Consider the following 23,129-nt stretch of genomic DNA (forward strand, 5'->3'; position numbering starts at 1 on the left):
CTGCACAAATTAAATGAATATCAGTTTTGTTTAGGCAACTTGCATTTAATGTGTCTTGTTCAGTAGGAAATTGGGGAGCATTGCCATCCTGAATAATTTTCAAAGATGTGCTATGTTCAATACAGCACTTTCACAGAAACCCTGAGTAAGAGCCCATGTACGGGTATTTTGAAGGTTCAAGTTTTGAAACTTCCAGTACAGAAAAGGCTTTGTTTCTCTTCAGACTAAATGCAAGATCATTATAATTTAACAGGTGTTAATCAGATCCAACCATTGATATGTAGCTGGAACAAAGGAGTAGTTAAACTCCTAGAAATGTAGCAAGGAAAACCATTTGTTTTTCATATTTTCTCATTACTGCCCTATTCAGCTGTCGTACAACAAATACACATGTATCTTGATGTGCCAAAAAAACACACAACTTCAGCCACTAGCCTTCCTGATATTATACTGAATTTTTTCCTTTGACTGCAATCACTCACATGCAAAGCTCAATGGAGTAAGCAATGGCAGTTTGTTGGCACATAAATTATATAGCTTTATTAAAGTATCCATATTTTATATATAAAAAAGTCCAAAATATACTTTTTACAATAAAAAAAGAGAGTAGAAGCTGTAGCTGCTTAGGCAATAACACAGATACCACTAGAGCAGATCTGTATTAGGAAGTAAACTGTTCGATTACATATAACTTTCAGCTAAGGGTTGTAACAACTTGGCTTCTGCAACTTTTTCCTCTCAGAAATAAACTACAGTCCAATAGAGCTATAATAAGCAACAGAGAGTCCTGTGGCACCTTTAAGACTAACAGAAGTATTGGAGCATAAGCTTTCGTGGGTGAATGCCCACTTCATCAGACGCAAGACTCTTCATCTCTTGCGTTCGATGAAGTGGGCATTCACCCACGAAAGCTTATGCTCCAATACTTCTGTTAGTCTTAAAGGTGCCACAGGACCCTCTGTTGCTTTTTACAGATTCAGACTAACACGGCTACCCCTCTGATACTAGAGCTATAATGTGTCTTAAAACCCACAAACAAGCAGTCAAACAACTTTTCTTCCTGGAGTTCTATGGAAAAAGGCATCTGTCTCAAATCCCTGCAATACCTATCATTGCAAATACTTTTGCTAATGCTCTAACAGGCTCAGCTATGTGTGTTCAAATGGTAGGGAAGTGTCAGTTTGACTGGCATGGCTACCACTACTGCATGTTAGGTGTGTGAGAGCTTGATTCCTTGGTCAGCAACTGACCTGGATAATGCTGTGCCTCTGAAACTGTCCTTTGAAGTGGGAGTCATCCTTTACCACTAAATCCAGAGGGTAGGTAGTGTTACAGGTAATAAGTACTACTATTATGTGGGGTCTAGCTTGTCAGCATTGTTTCCAGTAATAGAGCTATGGAAAGAGGAAAACAAAACAAACTGCTTTGCTGAAAAGCTCATTTCATAAAGTTTTTGCATTTTTCACTTGAAATAGGGATTCATTCCAGCTGGGAACAAGGAACCTGTTCCATATGTAAAACAAAGAATATTTAACTCATTTGTGACTGCAGCCATGTTAAAAAAAAGTTTGGGATGTTTAGAACTGGAACCAGCCCATGTTTATTCAACTTAATATATAAAAATGGATGCTTTCATTCATCTGGATCTTGTGCGAATTGACAGCACAGGCGACCGACCTGTCCTCTTGTTTATCCACAGCACTGGTACAACAAGAGCACAGTTCAAGCTTCCCTACTGCTCTGCCCTGCCATTGTGCTTCAACAATATTTTGGAGGGACCACATCTCAGTCCCCCTGCCAATCAGCTCTTTGGCCAGTCTGTCAGCAAGGGAGCCGATTAAAGGTGGTTTTTGTCACTTGGGGACCACTGGTATATTTTACAAAGCACACTAATATCCAGCTGGGTGACTCATTTCTGATTTCAAATTAGAATTTGCCATGGGGTACTTACTAGCCAAAGCCATATTCTGATTGGCTGTTTGGCTCTTTTTGATGTCCCATTTGTGTATCAACTCCCAGTGGAATAAAGCTATGATCTCCTCTTTATGGAAGGGCAAAATTTTTTCCTATTGTAAGTAAGGACAAAGTTGAGGAGGTAAAGGTAAAAGGAAGCTTTATGTCTGCAGAGAGAGACTGGGGGGGTGGGTGGGGAGCAGTTGGTGGAAGGAAAAAGGGAGCGAGGGGGGAAGTTTAGTGACCATTTCAAACTGCCCTCTCTTCAACCCCAAAATGCTGAGCTGTCCGACATAAGACTAGTTCTCATCTTTTTTTTGCTCTTTAGTATAATTACAGGTAAATGTGAAGAGATGAATTAGATGCAATTGAAAGATGGAGAATATCATACACCCAATTTGTAGTTCATGTGGATTGTGTTAAGGAGATTTCTTCCTGATTTTTAGAAGTGTGTGTGTTTGGAGCATTTTTCAGTACCAGGGTCCTTATTCAGTGATAGAGGTGATATACATACTTGAGAGGACAAAAGGTATGTGTACACTGCTGTTAGACACCCGCAGCTGGCCTGGACTCATGGAGCTGGGACTAAGGGGCTGTTTAATTGTGGTGTAGACAGTCAGGGTCAGGCTGCAGCTCAAGCTCAAGCAGTGTCCTAGAGTCTGGGCTCCAGCCCAAGGCCAAATGTCTACACCTCAATTAAACAGCCCCTTAACCTGAGCCTGAGTCAGTTGGCACAGGCCAGCTGTAGGTTTTTAATTGCAGTGTACACACATACCCATAGTCTCTTTGACTTGCCTCACGTGGGGAAATTTCCATGGGGCTAGAAGGCTGTGATCTGGGTATAGTGTGCTGGGGAGAACCGGGTGCCCTGCCCTTGGGAAAAAGTGCGAGTTAACCTCTCTCAAGGGAGATTGGATGCAAAGTTAAAAAGCATCTCTTGACCCAGAACATGCCTGAACTTTGCCTTATCCTGGGGAAGATAAGAAAAGTGAGCTCCCCTTTTGTGGTGTGAGTCTCAGAGTAGAACAGGCCTTAATTAACTGATAACAATAAAGTCGGGAGTGTAGAGAGGTTGAGTATGGGTGAGAACTTTCCCAACACTGGGCTTTCAAATAAGCTTCTCTGACCCTGAAAGAAGACTGTGCCTAAAGTGTTCTGCTGTTGAAAGTTAACTCTCTTCTGTAACCAATGAACAGAATTTTTCTTCTGTAAACCATGGCTACTTTTAAAATCAAATGGGTTGGTGTATAAAACTTCACTCGTTAGTTCTGTGTCTAATAACATCACACAGTTAGCAGTCTCCCACATAAGTAGCATAATATATGAAGGTATACTGAGGTAAAATGCTCCTTCTGATGTGTATATAATCCACACAGCATTGTTGATGTAACAAATTTCAGAGTTCCTCTCAACAATAAAACTTCTGTAAAATGCATAGTTGTTGGGAGTGGTTGTTTGTGATTATTCCTTCTGCCTCAACAAGCTTCACAGTTTTCTTTATCATCATGTTTAGACATCAGTTGATTTTATTCTTGATTGGCATTTTTAAAAAAATACTAGCTGCTCATTTGTAAAGACCTCGCCTAGACAAAGCTACATCTATTTTGTAGTCACCTGCTTTGTTCACTTAATTTAACAGCAAGCTAATCAACTTCTTTCTCCAAGGAAGTGAAAGTGCTGAACACAAAGAATTAAATTGCAAATAGTCTTATGGGAACTGAGGAATGCATTTTATTTTAGGGCAATTAAGATTAAACAAAAAGAACAGGAGTACTTGTGGCACCTTAGAGACTAACAAATTTATTAGTCTCTAAGGTGCCACAAGTACTCCTGTTCTTTTTGCGGATACAGACTAACACGGCTGCTACTCTGAAACCTAAGATTAAACAGTATTTCAGTACATATACGCTAATACATTTTTTTTTTTACATGGTGATAGTTTTTTTTTTAAACCTGGATAGCTGAATATCTTCATTCCCTTCCCAAAAATAACCAAGAAGTGTTTAGCAAAATAAAATTTCAAAGACAATTTACACAGCACGCTTCCATGTTGATCCCAGTCTTTAAAGGCACTGAGATTCTTGATACCCAGTTGGGTTTTGTTGTTTTCCCCCAACTCAGAGTGGGAGAGAAGCTCTCATTTGTTTGCATTGTTGTTTTCTTTGAATCTCTCTCTGATTGGTATCCATTCAGGTGTTGTGGCAGTAAGGAAATAATGAATGTTATTCAGAATTTTACTGAAACTTGATAAATTACAAAAAGAATGAGGAGTACTTGTGGCACCGTAGAGACTAACAAATGTATTTGGGCATAAGCTTTCGTGGGCTAAAACCCACTTCATCGGATGCATGCAGTGGAAAATATAGTAGGAAGATATATATATACACACAGAGAACATGAAAAAATGGGTGTTGCCATACCAATAGTTCTCTGTGTGTGTGTGTGTATATATATATATATCTTCCTACTGTATTTTCCACTGCATGCATCCGATGAAGTGGGTTTTAGCCCACGAAAGCTTATTCCCAAATAAATTTGTTAGTCTCTAAGGTGCCACAAGTACTCCTCATTCTTTTTGCTGATACAGACTAACACGGCTACCACTCTGAAACCTTGATAAATTACAGTTTACTAATTTATTAATACTTCGGTATTAACATAAAAATATCAAGCAGATTGTTCTCTACATGTGCAAATATAATTAACTGCATATTGTTTACAGTATATCCTGGCAATATGCTTATCAGTGATGGGGTAGAAGAGAAGGATTACAATGGCTGAGTTCCAAGGACAGTGACTAAGTATACGAAAATTGGAAGGCTCAAAAAATAGAATTTTTTTTTAAGTAGAGAATGAGTTAGAAGTTACATCCCAAGACAAAGCAATAGGCCTTAACATGAGATCTGAAAAAAATCAGGGATTCAGTTAGGCTCAGAGACATGGAGGCTATTCCAGATGGTGGAGGCAGCTTGGCGGGGAGGATCTGCCACCTGCTGTGGAGAGACAAGGGGACAGAAAACGCTGCTGTTTGATTAACCAAAGGAACATGCTAAGTAACTGCAAACAGGGGAAGAGATAAGGTGGGGGAATTATGGAGACAAACCTTGAGAGGTCAGAAGGATGAGGAAAGAGTAGCTAGTGCTGAGGTGAGAGAAAATCATCAGCTAGTCCATGGTTGTTAACCACATGTAGAAGGGTATTTTACAATTGTGAAAGGGAAGATGCCAGAATGAAAATTATCAAAGAGGTTGTTTTGGGAGTGGTATTTAAACAATGACCATTTTTATTTAAACAATGGCATTTTTCTAGGTTTTGCTGAGAAAGGGAAGATGAGAGATGAGTGTTCATCTTACGAAAACAAGAGCAAAGGAATTTAGAGGGGGGCAGTGGTGGCAATCTTGAGCACTCAGGTACACGGTGAGTGATTATTGCTGCAAAGGGAGCAAAAGTTTGGAGGCAGGAAGAGACAGGATACAGTCATTAAAGGCCAAATTTGGAAAGGTGCCTAAAGTGTGCAGAAAGGTGCCTGTTGGGATTTTAAATCTGGTCCTAAGTGTCTTTTGCTAAAAGGATGGTGTCTGAGAGATCGGAGGGAGGGAAGCAAGGGAAAGTACTATGGATGGGGATCGGAGATAATAGTTGGTGGAGGTGGTTAGTAATCTATTGTAGTTAAAATTGAAAATTCCTTGCAAGTAAAAGTGGAGCATGGAGCTTAGTAAGGGAGTGAAAGTTGTCAGTGCTTTTTGCATTCATGGAAGTAGTCTCAATGTAGTGATTAACTTTCAGATATTTATGTTCTTTAGTTTTATTTCTCTTATTAGCAAGTCCTCAGTGAACATATACTCCAGCATCAATGGATGTAAAGAAAGCAAAACAAAATATTGGGGTCAAAACAAACTTTTCAAAATCCGTGAGAATTCCAGTTTGAAAGTACACAGCCTAAAAACTTGGTGCTATGAAAAGTAGAAGTACACAGCCTAAAAACTTGGTGCTATGAAAAGTACTATGGCTGTAGAACAAGGAACGTCGTGATTGATCTAGATATGGGTAGCATTTATGATTCAAATTGTTCCTATACTTAGATCTCAACTAAAGGAGAACTTCAGTAAATACTGTATCCTTGATGTGGTAGGAGAATAACATGGTTGATTTTATATTAAAACTTACAAATGAAAGAAGAGTTTATAATAAAGTGTGGCAAATGACATTGCTGACACACTCATAAAATAATTCAAAACGTATGGTTCACAACTGTCTTTTAGCTAAGAACTACAATAAAGATCTATTTAGGTTCTGTAATTATATGGTGGCTCAGAAGAGTGGCATGTGGTTTAGGTTTATAGTCATAAATGTTGACATCACTGAGGAGTACACGTTAATGTTAACAAAAGAAAAGGAGAAGTAGAAGGATTATTTGTGGTCGTTAAATTATTATAAAAACTAAATTGAGATCTATTTTTACAGAGCATGAGACCATTTTTAATCATTGTTTATAACGAATAGAGGATGTACCTGGAAAAGGGGCAGAGATCTAATTTTTATTACACAGCCAGAAGAAGATAGAAAATATATAAAGTACAATAATGGTGTATCATTAAATTAGACATGATGGATGAATCTGTTGTTTTTTTATTTTAAATAAAGATTTATGTTCCAAACTCTGACGCAGATGGCACTAATTCTGTGTATGCAGTGCCACGAATACAGAAAATTCTTTAAAAGGCTTGCTACTAAAACACTTCCTTGCCTATGCCTTCTAGAACTAAATTTGTGGAAGGCATAGCCTGAACTTCAGGGCAAACGTACAACTTGATGAGGGAAGTTTTATTAACTGTGTGTATGAAATGTTTGTCAGTGTAAGTGAACTTGATTTGTCTTGTGTGTCTGGGATATAGTTGTTGATATGCTATTTGAATATTGTATTAAGCTTTCCAGCATTGTATGGTGGTGAGGTTTCCTCAAAAAAAGAAAACATTCCGAATAAACACAAAACATCCCTGGCTGAATTATGCAAGGTCAGGTGATTTGGATAAAAATAACTGTTTTTTCCTCTCTTTTAAATTTCTGTTGGTTGTTTATGACCTTATACTTCAAGTTTCCATATGGAGAAAGACTTTGTTGCTTGTGAATTGTTCTTCAGAGGTGATTTTTGTGTGTGTGTGAAGACCATCACTAATGTTGTACAATCCATGTAGGGCTAGTGAGAGTGGCATTTCAGCACTAGAGAATTCAGTAGCCTTGTTAGAGGTGAATATGTCACCTTAAAAACATTCAAGATATGAATTAGGAATGTGTTGGTTGCCCTAAAATTGCCGATGAGGCCTCCACACTGGCTCCACACTGTTTTCTGGTGTAATACTGTCAAGCATAGGTGCTGGAACTAAGGGGGCTGGTGATGCTGCTGCACCCCCTGGCTTGAAGTGGTTTCCATTATATACACGGTTTACAGTTTGGTTCAATGGCTCTCAGTACCCCCACTATACAAATTGTTCCAGCTTCCCTGCTGTCAAGTGAGGACAGATGTTTGCAAACGTGGTATTTCAGTAGTAGAAATACCAATTTGTTTGTACTGGGGTGGTATTCTTGGAGCTGATGGATGAGACAGTTTGAAGGACAAACAGCACTAGATTCCATGGCTGGATGGGCTTGGTGAGCTAACCATTCTGTGATTTCACTTAAAAAATTACACTGTAATGTTACTCTCTAGATGAAAGCTGTCTTCCAGAAACAAACCCATGGAAACCACAGCTTGTGTTATTAATATCCCATCTACCCAGGAAGGAGTACTGCGGAAAGGGATCTGGGGGTCATAGTGGATCACAAGCTAAATAAGAGTCAACAGTATAACACTGTTGCAAAAAAAGCAAACATCATTCTGGGATGTATTAGCAGGAGTATTATAAGCAAGACCCGAAAAGTAATTCTTCCGCTCTACTCCACGCTGATTAGGCCTCAACTGGAGTATTGTGTCCAGTTCTGGGCACCACATTTCAGGAAAGATGTGGAGAAAGTTCAGAGAAGAGCAACAAAAATTATTAAAGGTCTAGAAAACATGCCCTATTAGGGAAGATTGAAAAAATTGGGTTTGTTTAGTCTGGAGAAAAAAAGACTGAGAGGGGACATAACAGTTTTCAAGTACATAAAAGGTTGTTACAGGGACGAGGGATAAAAATTGTTGTTCTTAACCTCTAAGGATAGGACAAGAAGCAATGGGCTTAAATTGCAGCGAGGGCAGTTTAGATTGGACATTAGGAAAAACTTCCTAAGTGTCAGGGTAGTTAAGCACTGGAATAAATTGCCTAGGGAGGTTGTGGAATCTCCATCTTTGGGGATTTTTAAGAGCAGGTTGGACAAACACCTGTTAGGGATGGTCTAGATAATACTTAGGCTTGGTCTACACTTACCCCCCAATTCGAACTAAGGTACGCAACTTCAGCTACGTGAATAACGTAGCTGAAGTTCGAAGTACCTTAGTTCGAACTTACCTCGGTCCACACGTGGCAGGCAGGCTCCCCCGTCGACGCCGCGGTACTCCTCTCGTCTAGCTGGAGTACCGCAGTCGACGGCGATCACTTCCTGGTTCGACTTATCGCGTCCAGACAAGACGCGATAAGTCGAACCCAGAATTTCGATTCCCAGCCGCCAAACTAGCGGCTGGGTGTAGACATACCCCAAGTCCTGCCCTGAGTGCAGGGGACTGGACTAGATAACCTCTTGAGGTCCCTTCCAATTCTATGATTCTACGATCTCTTCCCCGCTCCCTCCCTGGACCCCCACTGCTGCCTGAAGGCCTTTGGCCCGTTTTGCTGCTTTCCTCATAGATTGCTTTGAAAGGATGTTGCTTAAAATTAACTATGATGAACATATTTGCACAGATAAGCCTAAGAGGCATGTGTTACACTCTCAACTTTGCAAGTGTATCTGCAGCACCTTTAAGGAATATTATTCTGTTCCTGAATATGTCCTACCAGAGAATCTTGTGAAGTGCTGTTGCTACTGTACTTTGGATGCATAACAATACGGCTGCTGCCAGGAATTGCATCATGGTCTCTCAGCAGCAGTGGAGTCTTTTCTTTGCTACTGTTGTAACATGCTGGCCATATCGCAAATCAACTCTATTTCAATGTTAAACACATTAGAGCTCTCTACTTTCTTGTACTTTAAACAACACTTCACCTCTAGTTGAATCATTGAGTTCAAATTCTAAAGATGCATGGGTCTCTAGACCAGTATTAAAAGTTTTAGGAATCTCCTCATCAATGCCAGATACATCAAGAGGAGTTGGACATTTTTGGTTTGCTGCGGTTAAAGTGGCTAATGCATCAATCTGCTCTTAAATATGAGCTACCAGTTAGCGTCTTGTTTTTGCATCTTGTTGGGCATGGATGTTTCCAAACCATCTTGAGCTGTGATCTTGTCTAATGTTATAAACTAAGCAAGATCAGGCCTAGTTAATACTTGAACGAGATCTTCAGGGAACAACCAGGTGCTGCAGGAAATAATGTTGGCGGTACGGTAGATAGCACTCTTAAAAGCACTGTGTGATGTGCTGTATACAGTTTCATTGTCAGCCAAAGATCCAAAGTGTCTGACAAACTGCTATGATTTTGTCTCGTGGCCTGTGTGTGTATGTTCCAGTATAGTGGGCCTGAAGTCTCTGCTAGTGCAGAGAAGATGATGTCAATTCTTAATCTGTTTTTTAGCTCCAAATTATGTAACACCACCCTAAATTTGGTTTCCAAATGTCTGTAATTCAGCTAATCGGAAAACGTGAAAATATGCCATGCAACTATGACAAGCCATGGACTGATAGTTAATGTTTTAAACTTACTCTGTGTACTTTAACCATTCAAATTATATTCATAATATTTTTATAAGATTTTTAGGGGCTTCCCCCACTTTTTTAGAGGGGAAATTGTTTTGGAATATAAAGTGTCGTTCTGGGATATAACACAGAGTGGTTTGGAGGAAATGTGCATGAATGAAAGAGTGGAATGGGGAAGTATAAGATCACAGTGGAGATTTGACTGATTTCCTGCCTGAAGCATCTTCCTCTCAGTGGAAGAGCAGAGCACCAACCCCCTCTTGTATGATAGTAGTGATATGAAGAAGATAAATTCTAATTACAAATATAGTTGAAATAACAAGTTGATACAATATCTCATTGCAGTTCTTTGATTGTGGGTTGTAAACTTACGATGTTACTTAACTCTGAAAATACTGGCATTTCTTACTCTGGCGGCTAAATGAATACTTACATGGACGGATGTATGTCTGCAAATTATGAAGGCTTTAATGAGTCTCTAAAAGAGTGTGGTGGAGGGAAGTAACTTCTATTTCTTTCCCAGGCCCATTCTATAAGTATCATTATGAAGTAAATCAGTAATCACAAACATCCATGTTAGACTTTATTGGCTCATAGGATTCCAAAGAAGCTTCAGTCCTCCATTTATCACTTGGTATAGTGCGTAGAAAGCTACATAGCATTGTTTTAATGCTATCTGAACCTCAAAGGACATACAGTATTTTTTTTATATATATATAGTCTCGATGATATTGGCTTATTTCTCTGCTAAATTCATCATCTTTTACTTTACAGATTTTCTCTGTCAGATGAAGCATACAGATCCCTTAGGGACCAGGATAAAGATCAGTGTATTCTTATTACTGGGGAGAGTGGTGCTGGAAAAACAGGTAATATACAGCTTTGTGTTCTCCATGCTCCCCTCCAAAAATATGAGAGGGTGTTAAAGTTGTCTCTTTGCATTTGCTCCACGCTGTAAACTAATTGCATCATGATATGTGCTACTGCAGGTGTGACATTGCATTGAGTGTTGTTGCATACATGCAATTCAATTGTATTGGTGCGATGTCATGATATCTATGTGCAAAGTCATCCTTTTGGTGATGCTGTGTTGCAAAGGTCAAAATAAATTCATGACTCACTTGTCTTGCAGAATACACTCTGTCAAAGTTAGACTCAGGACTCAGTTTGTCAGACCACTCTGTTTTATTAGCACAGCGCTCTGCTAATAACACTCAGATAATGTGAGCACCCTGCAAGATTCAAACAGTCTTATTTATACAGATAAAAGGGTGCGAACTAAACAAAGGGACAGAGAGAGCAAAACTGTAAAATTTGCCTGGGGCACAATATGCATATCCTGCTTCCTTATTAACTCTTATCGATCTAAGGCTAATGCTTCACCAATCGCCCTTAATTGGATCAATTGATTAACAGTAAATGTCTGCTTTCCTGACACCTGGATTGCAGCATTTCTCATTTCTACTTAAAGGTACATACAGCATTCTTTATTCATTCTATTTCTTTAATATAATTCATTTCACTTTCACAATCCCTCCTTTTGGTCAAGCTTACGCAAAGACCAACAATTACTGGGTTCCACATATTAATCGTTCTTTTTCTCTTCGTTCATCAGTGATATTTAACATCATCATATTAGCACTCTGTTTTGGGGCAGTCACCTGAGTGGCATGCCTTACACAATTCTGGATACAACAGGAGATTAACTGAAAACATACAAAAATCATTAGGATTCCAAACAGGATAGTCAGGGCTCCCTGAAACAACCAGTTTCCTATGCCAGAGAATTTGAACAGGTTACTTAGTCACTTCCATAAAGAACTCGGCTCTTCATGGGGAAGATATGCGATTTGTTCTAAGTGGCTAGCGCGATCTATTACCTCATTGGTGTCGTCAGGTATAAACACACAACATTCTTTTCCAATGAGAGCACAGGTCCCTCCTTTGGCCACCAGCACTATGTCCAATGCCTGACGGTTTTGAAGGGCCATCTGTCGGATCGCCCCTGTTTCTTTGGCCAGGGCTTTTAAACTCTCTCCGGTTTCATTTGCCATTATTTCAACTACTGCTTGTAACCTCAAATATAATTCATATCCCCATACCCGGCCCGCGACTCTTTAGTTTTGTTCGAATAATCCCATACACCATTGGCCACAATATGCTGAAGGCAACGGCTTTTTCCCAGATCCAGCCCTGTCCCATTACACACCCAACACCAATGACCTTTTCCCTCCACCACACTTATTCATTTAGATACATTTATTCCCACTGCTTCCGAAGTGTCATTGCTGTTCCATGTTTTGTTAAACGGACGAGGTCCTCCAGTGAGGTCTGGGGAATTGAGTGGGATTGCCAGGACAGGAACACCAGCTTGAGAGTGGGCTGGGATGTGGCTGCAGACCCAGCAATTAGAAATATTAAGGGTCTGCGCTATCCACACTTGCTGCTGGATAAAAGAATTGTCATTTGTGGACTCCCCAGACCTTAAGACACCAGCAGCCGAGGAACAGGCACCACCAGAGACGCATGTTGGAGGCAAGGCCCTTCTGGTTCTGACAACCTCAACCGAGGGAACCGCAGTCACGGTTTTACGTCCACCAGGCAGCAGGCGCTAGGCTCACTACTGCTCCTTCTCGGGCCTTGCTTTAGTTCGTCGTCTGCTTCTGGCAACCCTTACGAGAGCGTAGATGGTAAGGTATTGCAGGCTGTTCCTCTACGTCTTCTTCCAGAGTCAAAATTGACTCTGCGCGGTTCTGAGGTGGTGATTGGTTCGCTGGGGAGGGTGTCTTCTTACACTGCGAAGCATGTATCCACGCTGCAATGCCAGATAGTTTAACAGCCGTCTGGATAGTAAGCAGTACCTGATGATTCTTTGATGTCCTTTAAGTCTCTTTACTTCTTTTTCCTTGACTCTGGCTGTAACAATGGCCTTCACACCTTATCTTTTCCTGATGCATATATTCCTCATTCACGCAAACAGATTGAGAATACGAACAGTAGTATTTATATCGAGCAAAAAGGCGTTGCAAATTGAACCTTGCTAAGTTTTACAATCAATAACCAAGACAATCAAATCATATATTAATTCTTCTGGGACATTATAAAATCCTGCTCCTACATAGCCCCCTTTTGACACTAAGGGCAGGTCTACACTAACCCCCCAATTCGAACTAAGGTACGCAACTTCAGCTACGTGAATAACGTAGCTGAAGTTCGAAGTACCTTAGTTCGAACTTACCTCCGTCTAGATGCGGCAGGCAGGCTCCCCCGTCGACTTCGCGTACTCCTCTCGCCGAGCTGGAGTACCGCAGTTGACGGCGAGCACTTCCGGGTTCGACTTATCGCGTCCAGACAAGATGTGATAAGTCGAACCCAGAAGTTCGATTTGCTTGCCGCCGAACTACCGGGTAAGTGTAGACCTACCCTAAGATTATTAATCGCCAGTGTCACTTCTTATTTAGTCCACGTAATAGAAAATACTGGGAGGTGATTTGGGCCTGTGGCTCTAGCTTTGCATACATTTGTTTTATCCAACAGCACATTTCAAACATTCCAATTAAACACATACAATTTAAAACTAAAAACAATTAGGGTTAGTAACATTAGTATGCCAGTAGTTGTTGGAGACCATTCAGAAAATATGTTATACCAATGGTAAGCTGTTATGTCTTTCTGCAGTGGCAATTCTTAACATGTTGCCATTTGCATGTATAATATGAATGGTTCAGTTTCCCACATTGCCTTTTTGTTCGTTTTAGGAACTATGTTACCTTTTTACCTTTTGTAAACACAGTACATACATTACATTTACATTTGTCTATTGGAAGGTTGCTAACACTTTCATTCTTTAAAAACACTTTCCCCCAAGAATTAACACATACGCATAGCCCATTATACAGTACTTTGGTCTCATTATTCATTTTATCCCACATACAGGATCCTAGTGAGATGTCTTTACTACAGGGCTTTGGAGCAACAGGCATGGATAAGCATACCTTTATTTGCAGTTTCTTTGTGCTGGCAGTTCTCTCCTTCCTTTATCAGTTAGGTAATTTGCATCAACACAGGCTTGGCTTTTGGATTCAAAGCCATCAGCAGAGCTCAGAGACTCTGTCTTAAAAGGAACACAATTAACTTTTACCAGAGTTTTGATTACTTTTAACTCTTGCTTCCAAAACACACAGAGATCTGAAAAAGAAAACACAATCTATTGTGGCTCCTTTGGAGCCCTAATATGATTTTAATTAAGTAGCATGTTTCGTTTGCATTTCTTTTACACCCCTCTATAATATACACTGCACATGTCTGCACATTCCTCTTATACTTTAACTTTTAAAACATTAGCCATATTAATTTTTACATAAGGTGTAACTGTTTCTTTTGTTCTTAGAGTTTTTATGTACCCTTATCAAAGTGACAGTCTGATTACACAGAGCCATTTTAAGGCTCAGTGTTTCTAACATTGCTTCTTTTTGTTTTGTGCACCTCACCCCTGCTGTTGCTTCAGAGGGGCACTGTCTTTATTCTTTTACTACAGCTCTCATCTGCTATTTTGTTATAAAAACAAACAAACAAACAAACAAAGAAAAAGAATCCAGAATCTCTCCCTATTCTTCTGATTTTGACTGCCCTGCTGCAGCCATGACTTGGTCTTTATTTAAAAACATTTTAAATTTTGTAAAGAATCAAGTTACCCCTTAAGGGTTAAATACCAAATCCCAAAGCCAACCAACACTGATTACCTGTGTCTGGCAAAAAGGTCTGTCAGTTTTGCAACTTTGAATTAAATAATCAAATGGATTTTTAGTGGCATTACAAACAAAACAAAACCAATTTATCTTAAACCTACAAAACAGGAGTTTTACAAACCTCACATATTTCCACAGACAGATACATACACATTTTCTTTTCCTTACCATCCCTTTTATGCGGCTTTGTTTTTACATAGCTGTACATAGATTACATTACCTTTATACATTTGGGGCAGTTAAGTTCCAATAGAACCCCCCTATGTTCTTTTAGCAAATTTGACTCAATTGTCCATAGTCAAATGATTTCAATCAGATTGTCTCTTTACCTGGATTTTTTACAAACATTCCTTTGGAAAAAGGAGCCCATTTTCCCTTCAGAATGGCTGCAAAGAAACCAAGAATTCTTTTTCTCTTTAACATGGTCCTTTTTAACATTTTCACAAAGTTTAACTGCTTAGTTCTCTCCAGCCTCTGTAGAGTTAACTTTTCACTCTCTTTCCTTAAATCACTTGTTTATCTCCCAAAATGACACCTTTATCGACTCAGATTTCACCATTGTAAGTATTGTTCCAGGGATTCATGCCTTTTCTTACTCCTGACACTATGCCCTTAGGGCTTCCAACCTGTTTTTCAGTTTCTTTATCTGTTGCTTGCCTGCTTGTCTGGGCCTGATCCTGCTTTTTCCAATGAACCGTTTTTGTGAGTGATATTGTGGTTATTTCAAAATTTTTAAAGAAATGTTTAAGGAAAGGGACCAGGAAGGGTGGGGGCTAGTTGAGGAGTCCACCCTCCTTGCTGAATTGGTAGTGGAACACTAAAGAATCAGTTTCTGAGGCAGACAACGAAGGGGAACAGAACAAGGGGCTTTTTGTCCTTTTTACAATGAGATGGGAGTATGGAGGGGGTTGGGATGGATCCGGGTTTTTTTGGAGAACGGGGTAAAGGGGAGTGCTCAGTCTGGTGGTGGGAGAGGAGGCTTTTAATAAAGCTTTTAACTTATTATTTGAATCTTTGAGAGAGGCGAGTTTTGATTTTGTCCACCCACGGTTTGCCTCTTCCCACCACTGCATGAAACAATTAACCTCTCCTTTGGCCAATTTAGTTTTAGGTTGGCCGAGTTTGTCTTTTAAGACGTCCACTCGGTCCTTGTCCCAAGATTCTAACAGTGGCCACTAAGTTTTGGGATCTCCCTGAGTTAGCCTAGACCATTTTTCCAGAAATTTACTGGAGTCCGGACCCTTCCTAAAAATGAGCCGGCGTTCCTTTAGGGAACTGTCCCGACTTAGACGTCTGGTTACCAATACAGGAGGACTTTACACACACCAATCACACAAGAAGGAAATTCGGGTTCGTCAGAGCGATGCCCGGTGCAACACACAAAAGGAGCCCACGGGCTACTGCCTCAATCACCCTTGCTTTCACATCAAGGGTTTTACCCAAGGTGCGGTGCGGCTGCGATTGTGCAGATTTCACTCACTCAGACCGCGGGGACAGGAACCCTTTAGGTCGGCCGATCCCCGGACGGAGACGGCACCCAGACTCAAACACTCCACAGGAAGACGGATAGACACAGAGACAGGACAGTCCTCAGTCCGGACAAAACACAGAAATAATTACCTGACCAGATTCCTGATGTCCGATCCCGGGATCCCTACCAGAACAGAGTGGGAACCAACAGGTTCGATGGCGTAGACCTCACTGTGGTCGTGCGCCCTTCCGTTCAGGAGGAGGACCGCTCGGGCCAAATGCTCAGGTGCCGGCTGCCACGGTCGTCCTACAAAAAACGGTCAGGAATCACACGGCCCCAGTGAAGACGGTTGCCATCTCGGTGGGACTTCCAAATTGTTAAAGTTAGACTCAAGACTCAGTTTGTCAGACCACTCTGTTTTATTAGCACAGCGCTCTGCTAATAACACTCAGATAATGTGAGCCCCCTGCAAGATTCATACAGTCTTATTTATACAGATAAAAGGGTGCGAACTAAACAAAGGGACAGAGAGAGCAAAATTGTAAAATTTGCCTGGGGCACAATATGCATATCCTGCTTCCTTATTAACTCTTATCGATCTAAGGCTAATGCTTCACCAATTGCCCTTAAGTGGAGCAATTGATTAACAGTTAATGTCTGCTTTCCTGATACCTGGATTGCAGCATTTCTCATTTCTACTTAAAGGTACATATGGCATTCTTTAATTCATTCTATTTCTTTAATATAATTCATTTCACTTTCACAACTCCAAGCCCCTGAAAACTGGACCTCCCCTGCCATTTTGGGATGGGTTGAATCCCTGGAAAGCATTCACTAAAGCCTTTAAATATAGGACTTTTAATTTCTTACACTATTTATATAAAAACACAATGGTGATGGCCTTGGAAATGAAATCTCTCATGCTGTGCTCAGCTACACTTAGTACACTGGCAAGTGTACAAGATAACTGCATGTCTCACAAGCAAAGCTGGAATAATTTTTGAGAAAATTCTCAATTCATTGAAAAGCATGGAATTGTGTGGGGGTAAATGTCACTTTCATAATTGTTCATCTTGAAAGCTCATTTTTAAAAAAATCAGTTGCATTATAGTCTCAAATAGCTCTGTTATTAAATTGCTGCTGTGGAAAAGAAACAGCAGGTACAGAACACTTAAATTTGTTTCTACATCATCTGAGCGATTGTTTCTGAAGCCAGGAATACTTACAGTTTATTATGCATCCAGTAAACAAAAATAAAATTGGTGTAACAAAGACTGCATAGAGAGCTTCATTCGGGGGACATAGGGTTGGAAGGGTTTTGCACCTTAGTGTTCTTAATGTGCATTCTCAAAAGTTGTGTACTTTTTTTTTATTGCCCCTTTTGTGAATCCTGAATGAGAGGCTTGGACATGCTGTAATTCTTTCCTTTGCCAGTTCTGTGATAATGAAGAAGGGTGGTCTACTGAGTAAATAAGCATATTAAAAATAATCTTAAATTCCCTTAACACAAGTTCACTGCATAGTAGTTCAAACTTCATTAATAGTTGAAAGGAATTCTTTAGTGATATATTTTAGCCTCATATAGTTCCTCCAGAGTTATGAGCAATTTAGCAACTAACATGGAATAAATCCACAATTATTTGTAGATTGCATAACAGCAGACATTAGGGGTGACTGAATTACTTGCCTATTCTATACATACATGATGATTCTTATGTGTTCAGTAGCCAAGGTTATTATGGGCATGTTAGAAATACTGAGATGTTCTTTTCTCTTTAAAAACTAAATGGAAAACTACGAGAAGCTATAGTAGAAGTAAAGGTTAGGATTCTGACTAAAGTGAATAGATGCCGAAACTGCATTGCTGCAAATTCTCATGATATTTGTTGTTTTTCTTAAAGCACCTGAAGTCTGATCATTACCTGAGAATTTTAGCTTTTTTTTTTTTTTATTATTATTATTATTATTATTTATTTTATTATTAAAGTTTCTAGCCCTTTCGATTGTGGGTAAAAGCTTGAAATCATGAATCCTAAATGTGTGAACACCAGAAGGCAAATAAAAATAATCCCAATCTTATAAATGTCATGATTTTTTGGTGGTCAGAATCTTGACTTCTAAATGTTTGGGGCTGGCAGTATTGAAAGTCTCTGTAATGTGATCAGTTTCTTGGTTTTAGCCTGGAATTTACTTTGACTGTATTATTTCATTTTCTTTTTTGTACCAATTACTGTTTGTGGAGTTGTGCAAGAATATGTCACATGCTGCCAGAAGTGAATATGATGTTATCATGGTTAAAACAGAAGGCTATCCAAGGTTCCGAACAAAATAGTGATTAGATATTTATTTAATGTGCAGTGCTTTATTGGCTCAATGTTGCAGATTAAACCAGATTTTCAAATAAAAGATACTAGGTGATAATTTTCAAAATTTGCATTGTTTTCTCATTCTGATAGCCTTTCCCCTCTGCTCTGGATTTATCCTGATGTCATCAGAAAGTGCACACTTACCCTAAATTACATTACATTCACTTATTTGCTGCTTTAGTTCTTTTTTCACTCAACGCTTGAGTAGCCCTTCTCAAAGAATTTGGACTGTTCAGGGAATTTTGTCAGATCAGATAGCTGAGAAACACTTACGCATGCAGAGTAGTCTCTTATTTCACTGCTGCACATCAGCCTGATTGTCTCAGCACCATTAGGCGCCTTTGATCCATGGTAAAAATCTTCCATTTCTTCACAACTACTGTCCAGTTTAAAACTAGCTGTGGTCCTTTAGGGAATGCCGCCAACAAAAAATCACACTTGTCTCAGAAATTTCTTACCTGCTGTTTCAAGTGGATCCTTTTGGACTACAATAACTGGAAGAGATTAGAGAGAATATTTCTTTGTTTATTTTGTGCTTTCAGCAGTACTTTGTGTGTAACCAGTTTCATAGCTTTCCCCTGTTGTTTTTGTGAAGGTCTAACCCAACAGGGCAGGGAGAAAAACTGATTGGCTGAGGAGATTTGGGAGGCAAGCGTAAAACCTGAAACAACTCTTAACTTGTTTGGTTTTAAAACTGGCCAGATAAAAAAAGGGACACAATCATTTGTAATGCCCTGCTATTGGCTTCATACCATACAGAATGGGTGCTTTGTAAACAGAGAGATACACAGTACTTTATTCGCCACAGAAAGGCCTGCAATTTTTCCTTTTCTTGTCTCCATTCCCCTTCTGCTCCACTGAAAATTGCTCCTTCAGCAGTGAGGGATCTTTGTTGTGGAGGATGGGCATGAGGCTCCAACTCATCCTACCTCATCCAATCACTAGTCCGGCTGCCAAAAACTCTTCTTCACCCAGAAAGATTGCAAGCATTCCACCCACCCAACTCACTGGGGAGGGAAACTTCCATGTAGAAACAGAACATCATTCCACTTAACACCTGAGCTAGGGTTGCCTAGGATTGTCCTGGAGTCTCCAGGAATTAAAAAATAATCTTTAATTAAAGATTGTCATGTGATGAAACCTCCAGGAACACATCCAACCAAAATTGGCAACCCTAACCTGAGCATGCGTTCAGACTGCAAATCTAGATTTAAATCAGCATTTATCCCTTAGCTCAACAGCCACTGCTGCTCACACATTTTCTATGACAGATTCATATTACTGCTTTTAAGTCAACTCTTTAAATCAGCCTCTCTTTATTTTTTGGGGAAAATAACTGTAGTTTAATTAACGGATTGCTTTCACCTCCAATATGGTTACCCTTTCCGATGTATAAAAGGTATTAATATGAAGTTGACATGTAGCATTGAAAAAATTTGTTCAACTTTTGCTTAAAAAAAAAAAAAAAAAAAAAAAATCACTTGATGCTCATATCTTCTTTTAGTTTTGGTTAAGATTTGGAGAATGATTATGCTGATATTATTAGATCTATCAGAAGCCTTTCATACCATTGACCATGAGGTGGTGTCAACTGTCTTGTACACTTGAGTGTGTGTAGGCAGGATTGTGTTGAAGATGTTTTGTCCTTTCTGAGATCTCTGTGAGAAGAATATTTGGGCAGATGGCAGTATTTGCTTTGGCGGCCTTTTCATGGGTTTCCCCAAGGTGTGGAAATATTCTTGGTTTTGTGGATTGCGTTTTCTTGTACAAAGAGGATGTCTTGCTACTGCTATTTTGTCCTATAATTTCTAATCTGTCAAAGGTACCTGGAGACTTGCATAGGTTTTTCTCATATGTTGAAATTGAAATAAAGTAAAAGTTTGGATGTATATCCAAAATTATCGAGACTTCTTTGGCTAGAAAGCTGCTTGGGAGTCTCATTATGTTTCTGGTACATATTGGGCTGAGGCAGACTGGAATACGAGACCAAGAGAATAGCTTTTCATGTATTTTGATACTTCTTTTCTTTATTCTAATCTGCAAGTAGGACATGCAGAAGCATGTACATTTTTAAAAATATACTTGAATTTTGTTGACCATCAAAGATTCAGTTCAGTTCTTACTTTTGCTCTAATTTGTTTGCCTATCCGTACATCAGGTGTAATAGGGAAGATACTCAGGAAAATCAACGAGGAGTCCTTGTGGCACCTTAGAGACTAACAAATTTATTTGGGCATAAGCTTTCATGGGCTATAACCCACTTCATCAGATGCATGGAGTGAAAAATACAGTAGGCAGGTATAAATATACAGCATGTGAAAAGATGGGAGTTGCCTTACCAAGTGGTGGTGGTGGTGGTGGGGGTCAATGCTAACGAGGCCAATTCAGTCAGGGTGGATGTGGCCCATTCCCAACAGCTGACAAGAAGGTGAGTATCAACAGAGGGAAAATTACTTTTTGTAGTGACCCAGCCACTCCCAGTCTTTATTCAGGCCTAATTTGATGGTGTCAAGATTGCAAATTAATTCAAGTTCTGCAATTTCTCGTTGAAGTTTGTTTTTGAAGTTTTTTTTCTTGAAGAATGGCCACTTTTAAGTCTGTTATTGAGTGTCCAGGGAGATTGAAGTGCTCTCCTACTGGTTTTTGAATGTTACAATTCTTGATGCCTGATTTGTGTCCATTTATTCTTTCGTGTAGAGACTGTCCGGTTTGGCCAATGTACATGGCAGAGGGGCATTGCTGGCACATGATGGCATATATCACATTGGTAGATGTGCAGGTGAACGAGCCCCTGATGGTGTGGCTGATGTGGTTAGGTCCAATGATGGTGTCCCTTGAATAGATATGCGGACAGAGTTGGCAATGGGGTTTGTTGCAGGGATTGGTTCCTGGGTTAGTGTTTCTGTTGTGTGGTGTGTAGTTGCTAGTGGGTATTTGCTTCAGGTTGGGGGGCTGTCTGTAAGCGAGGCCTGGCCTGTCTCCCAAGGTCTGTGAGAGTGAGGGATCATTCTCCAGCATAGGTTGTAGATCCTTGATGATGAGCTGGAGAGGTTTTAGTTGGGGGGCTGTAGGTGATGGCTAGTGGCGTTCTGTTACTGTCTTTGTTGGGCCTGTCTAGTAGGTGAATTCTGAGTACCGTTCTGGCTCTGTCAATCTGTTTCTTCACTTCCCCAGGTGGGTATAAAGACTGGGAGTGGCTGGGTCACTACAAAAAGCAATTTTCCCTCTGTTGATGCTCACACCTTCTCGTCAACTGTTGGGAAAGGGCCACATCCACTGTGATTGAATTGGCCTCGTTAGCACTGACCTTCTCCCCCCCCCCCCGGTAAGGCAACTCCCATCTTTCATGTACTGTATATTTATACCTGCCTACTGTATTTTTCACTCCATGCATCTGATGAAGTGGGTTATAGCCCACGAAAGCTTATGCCCAAATAAATTTGTTAGTCGCTAAGGTGCCACAAGGACTCCTGGTTGTTTATTCTGAGACAGGCTAACACGGCTACCCCTCTGAAACCTGTCGCTCAGGAAAATGGAGCTTTTTGTGGAGTGTTTATAAGGAGGAAATGGCCCTGCTCTTTCTTAGCCTATTTAAAATACTCCAAATAGCCCCCAAATCCTGACGAATTTTGTGAATGATCTTATTTTACACCTCTATATCTTGAAATATTACGTGTTTGCGAAGCTTTGTTAAGGCAATCTGCGGCAGAGGCAGACTGTGTAACTGTCTGTGTGCTAGAGTCTTGCTCCCGTGCCGCAGAGGCTGGGGTGATGGCAATTGCTCTCCTCTCCCTCTGGAGTAGCAGCCTGTGCGCCCCTTCCCCCACTTTCCCCATCATCCCCCCCTCCCAGTACTTTCCAATGTTGCTGTGGTATTGGCAGGGTTGGCCAGAGTTGTAGATGACACCTTCTTGAAAGAGCTGTTGTTTCCGGCTGTTGGTGGACTGGGGTAGGCATCACTGCATTGCTTTGACTTGGGTTCCATTTTCAAGCTTTTCTTTGCAATGGTGAGGGCTGAGAACCTTTGTAAAAATGAAAGCTGAGCTTCTGCTGAACTCATGTGATTCCAGGAGATGAGGACCTGGGCACAGGCCTGCCATACCTATCTGTGTCTGTTTGCTGAATTCAACTTAGGGACAGAAACAGCCAGTTAATACTAAGCAAATTTTGCTTAAACGGAAGAGAATCAAAATTCAAGGAATAACCGTTTGTTTGTTTGTTTGTTCTTTGCTGAAATCAGACCCTTAAATATGTACCAGATCTTTGAAAGGATAAAGTAAATGAGTTTTTATTATCATTGTATTGATTTGAGTGGGATTCCAGCTGTTAGTAATTATGTTGTATTTAAAATTGTATTAATGCATATCCTGTGAGTTACCCCAAATTGGGCAGTCTTGCATCATATTAAACACTGCATACCTTGTTTTAAACCTTACTTGCTCATCTCCTGTCACAGCTGCTCTCTGTGCTAAACAATATTATCATAAGATCCAGACTATTTGTTTTATGTAATCTTTACTAATATTATCTGGATGGGTCATTGGCACTGATTTGATGTTTACATAACTGGGATTTTAACAATTTCAGAACTTGTTCAGACTTGCTTATGTTAAAATTAACACAGTGAAATTATGTTCATTGACTAAATTAATGGTTTGTATTCTGTAATCTGTTTTAAAATAGACTGCATTAATTACTTATTTAGACTTTTTAGCTACAGTTATGTGACGTGTGTGTGATTTTATATATAATATGCAAAAGCCAAA

General features: G+C 40.0%; 1 protein-coding gene across 4 annotated transcripts in view; it reads left to right on the forward strand.

Moving 5' to 3' along the window:
- The window catches only part of MYO1B (myosin IB), a 168,014-nt gene that overhangs the window by 48,012 nt on the left and 96,873 nt on the right, over window positions 1–23,129 (forward strand). For all 4 annotated transcript variants that reach the window (XM_065413246.1, XM_065413248.1, XM_065413247.1 and 1 more), the window contains exon 3: window positions 10,553–10,647. In XM_065413246.1, coding sequence (XP_065269318.1) covers window positions 10,553–10,647 — 95 coding nt within the window. The remainder of the gene's footprint in view (window positions 1–10,552; window positions 10,648–23,129) is intronic.

Source organism: Emys orbicularis, chromosome 11 (assembly GCF_028017835.1).
Source record: "Emys orbicularis isolate rEmyOrb1 chromosome 11, rEmyOrb1.hap1, whole genome shotgun sequence".
NCBI classification, from domain to species: domain Eukaryota; kingdom Metazoa; phylum Chordata; order Testudines; family Emydidae; genus Emys; species Emys orbicularis.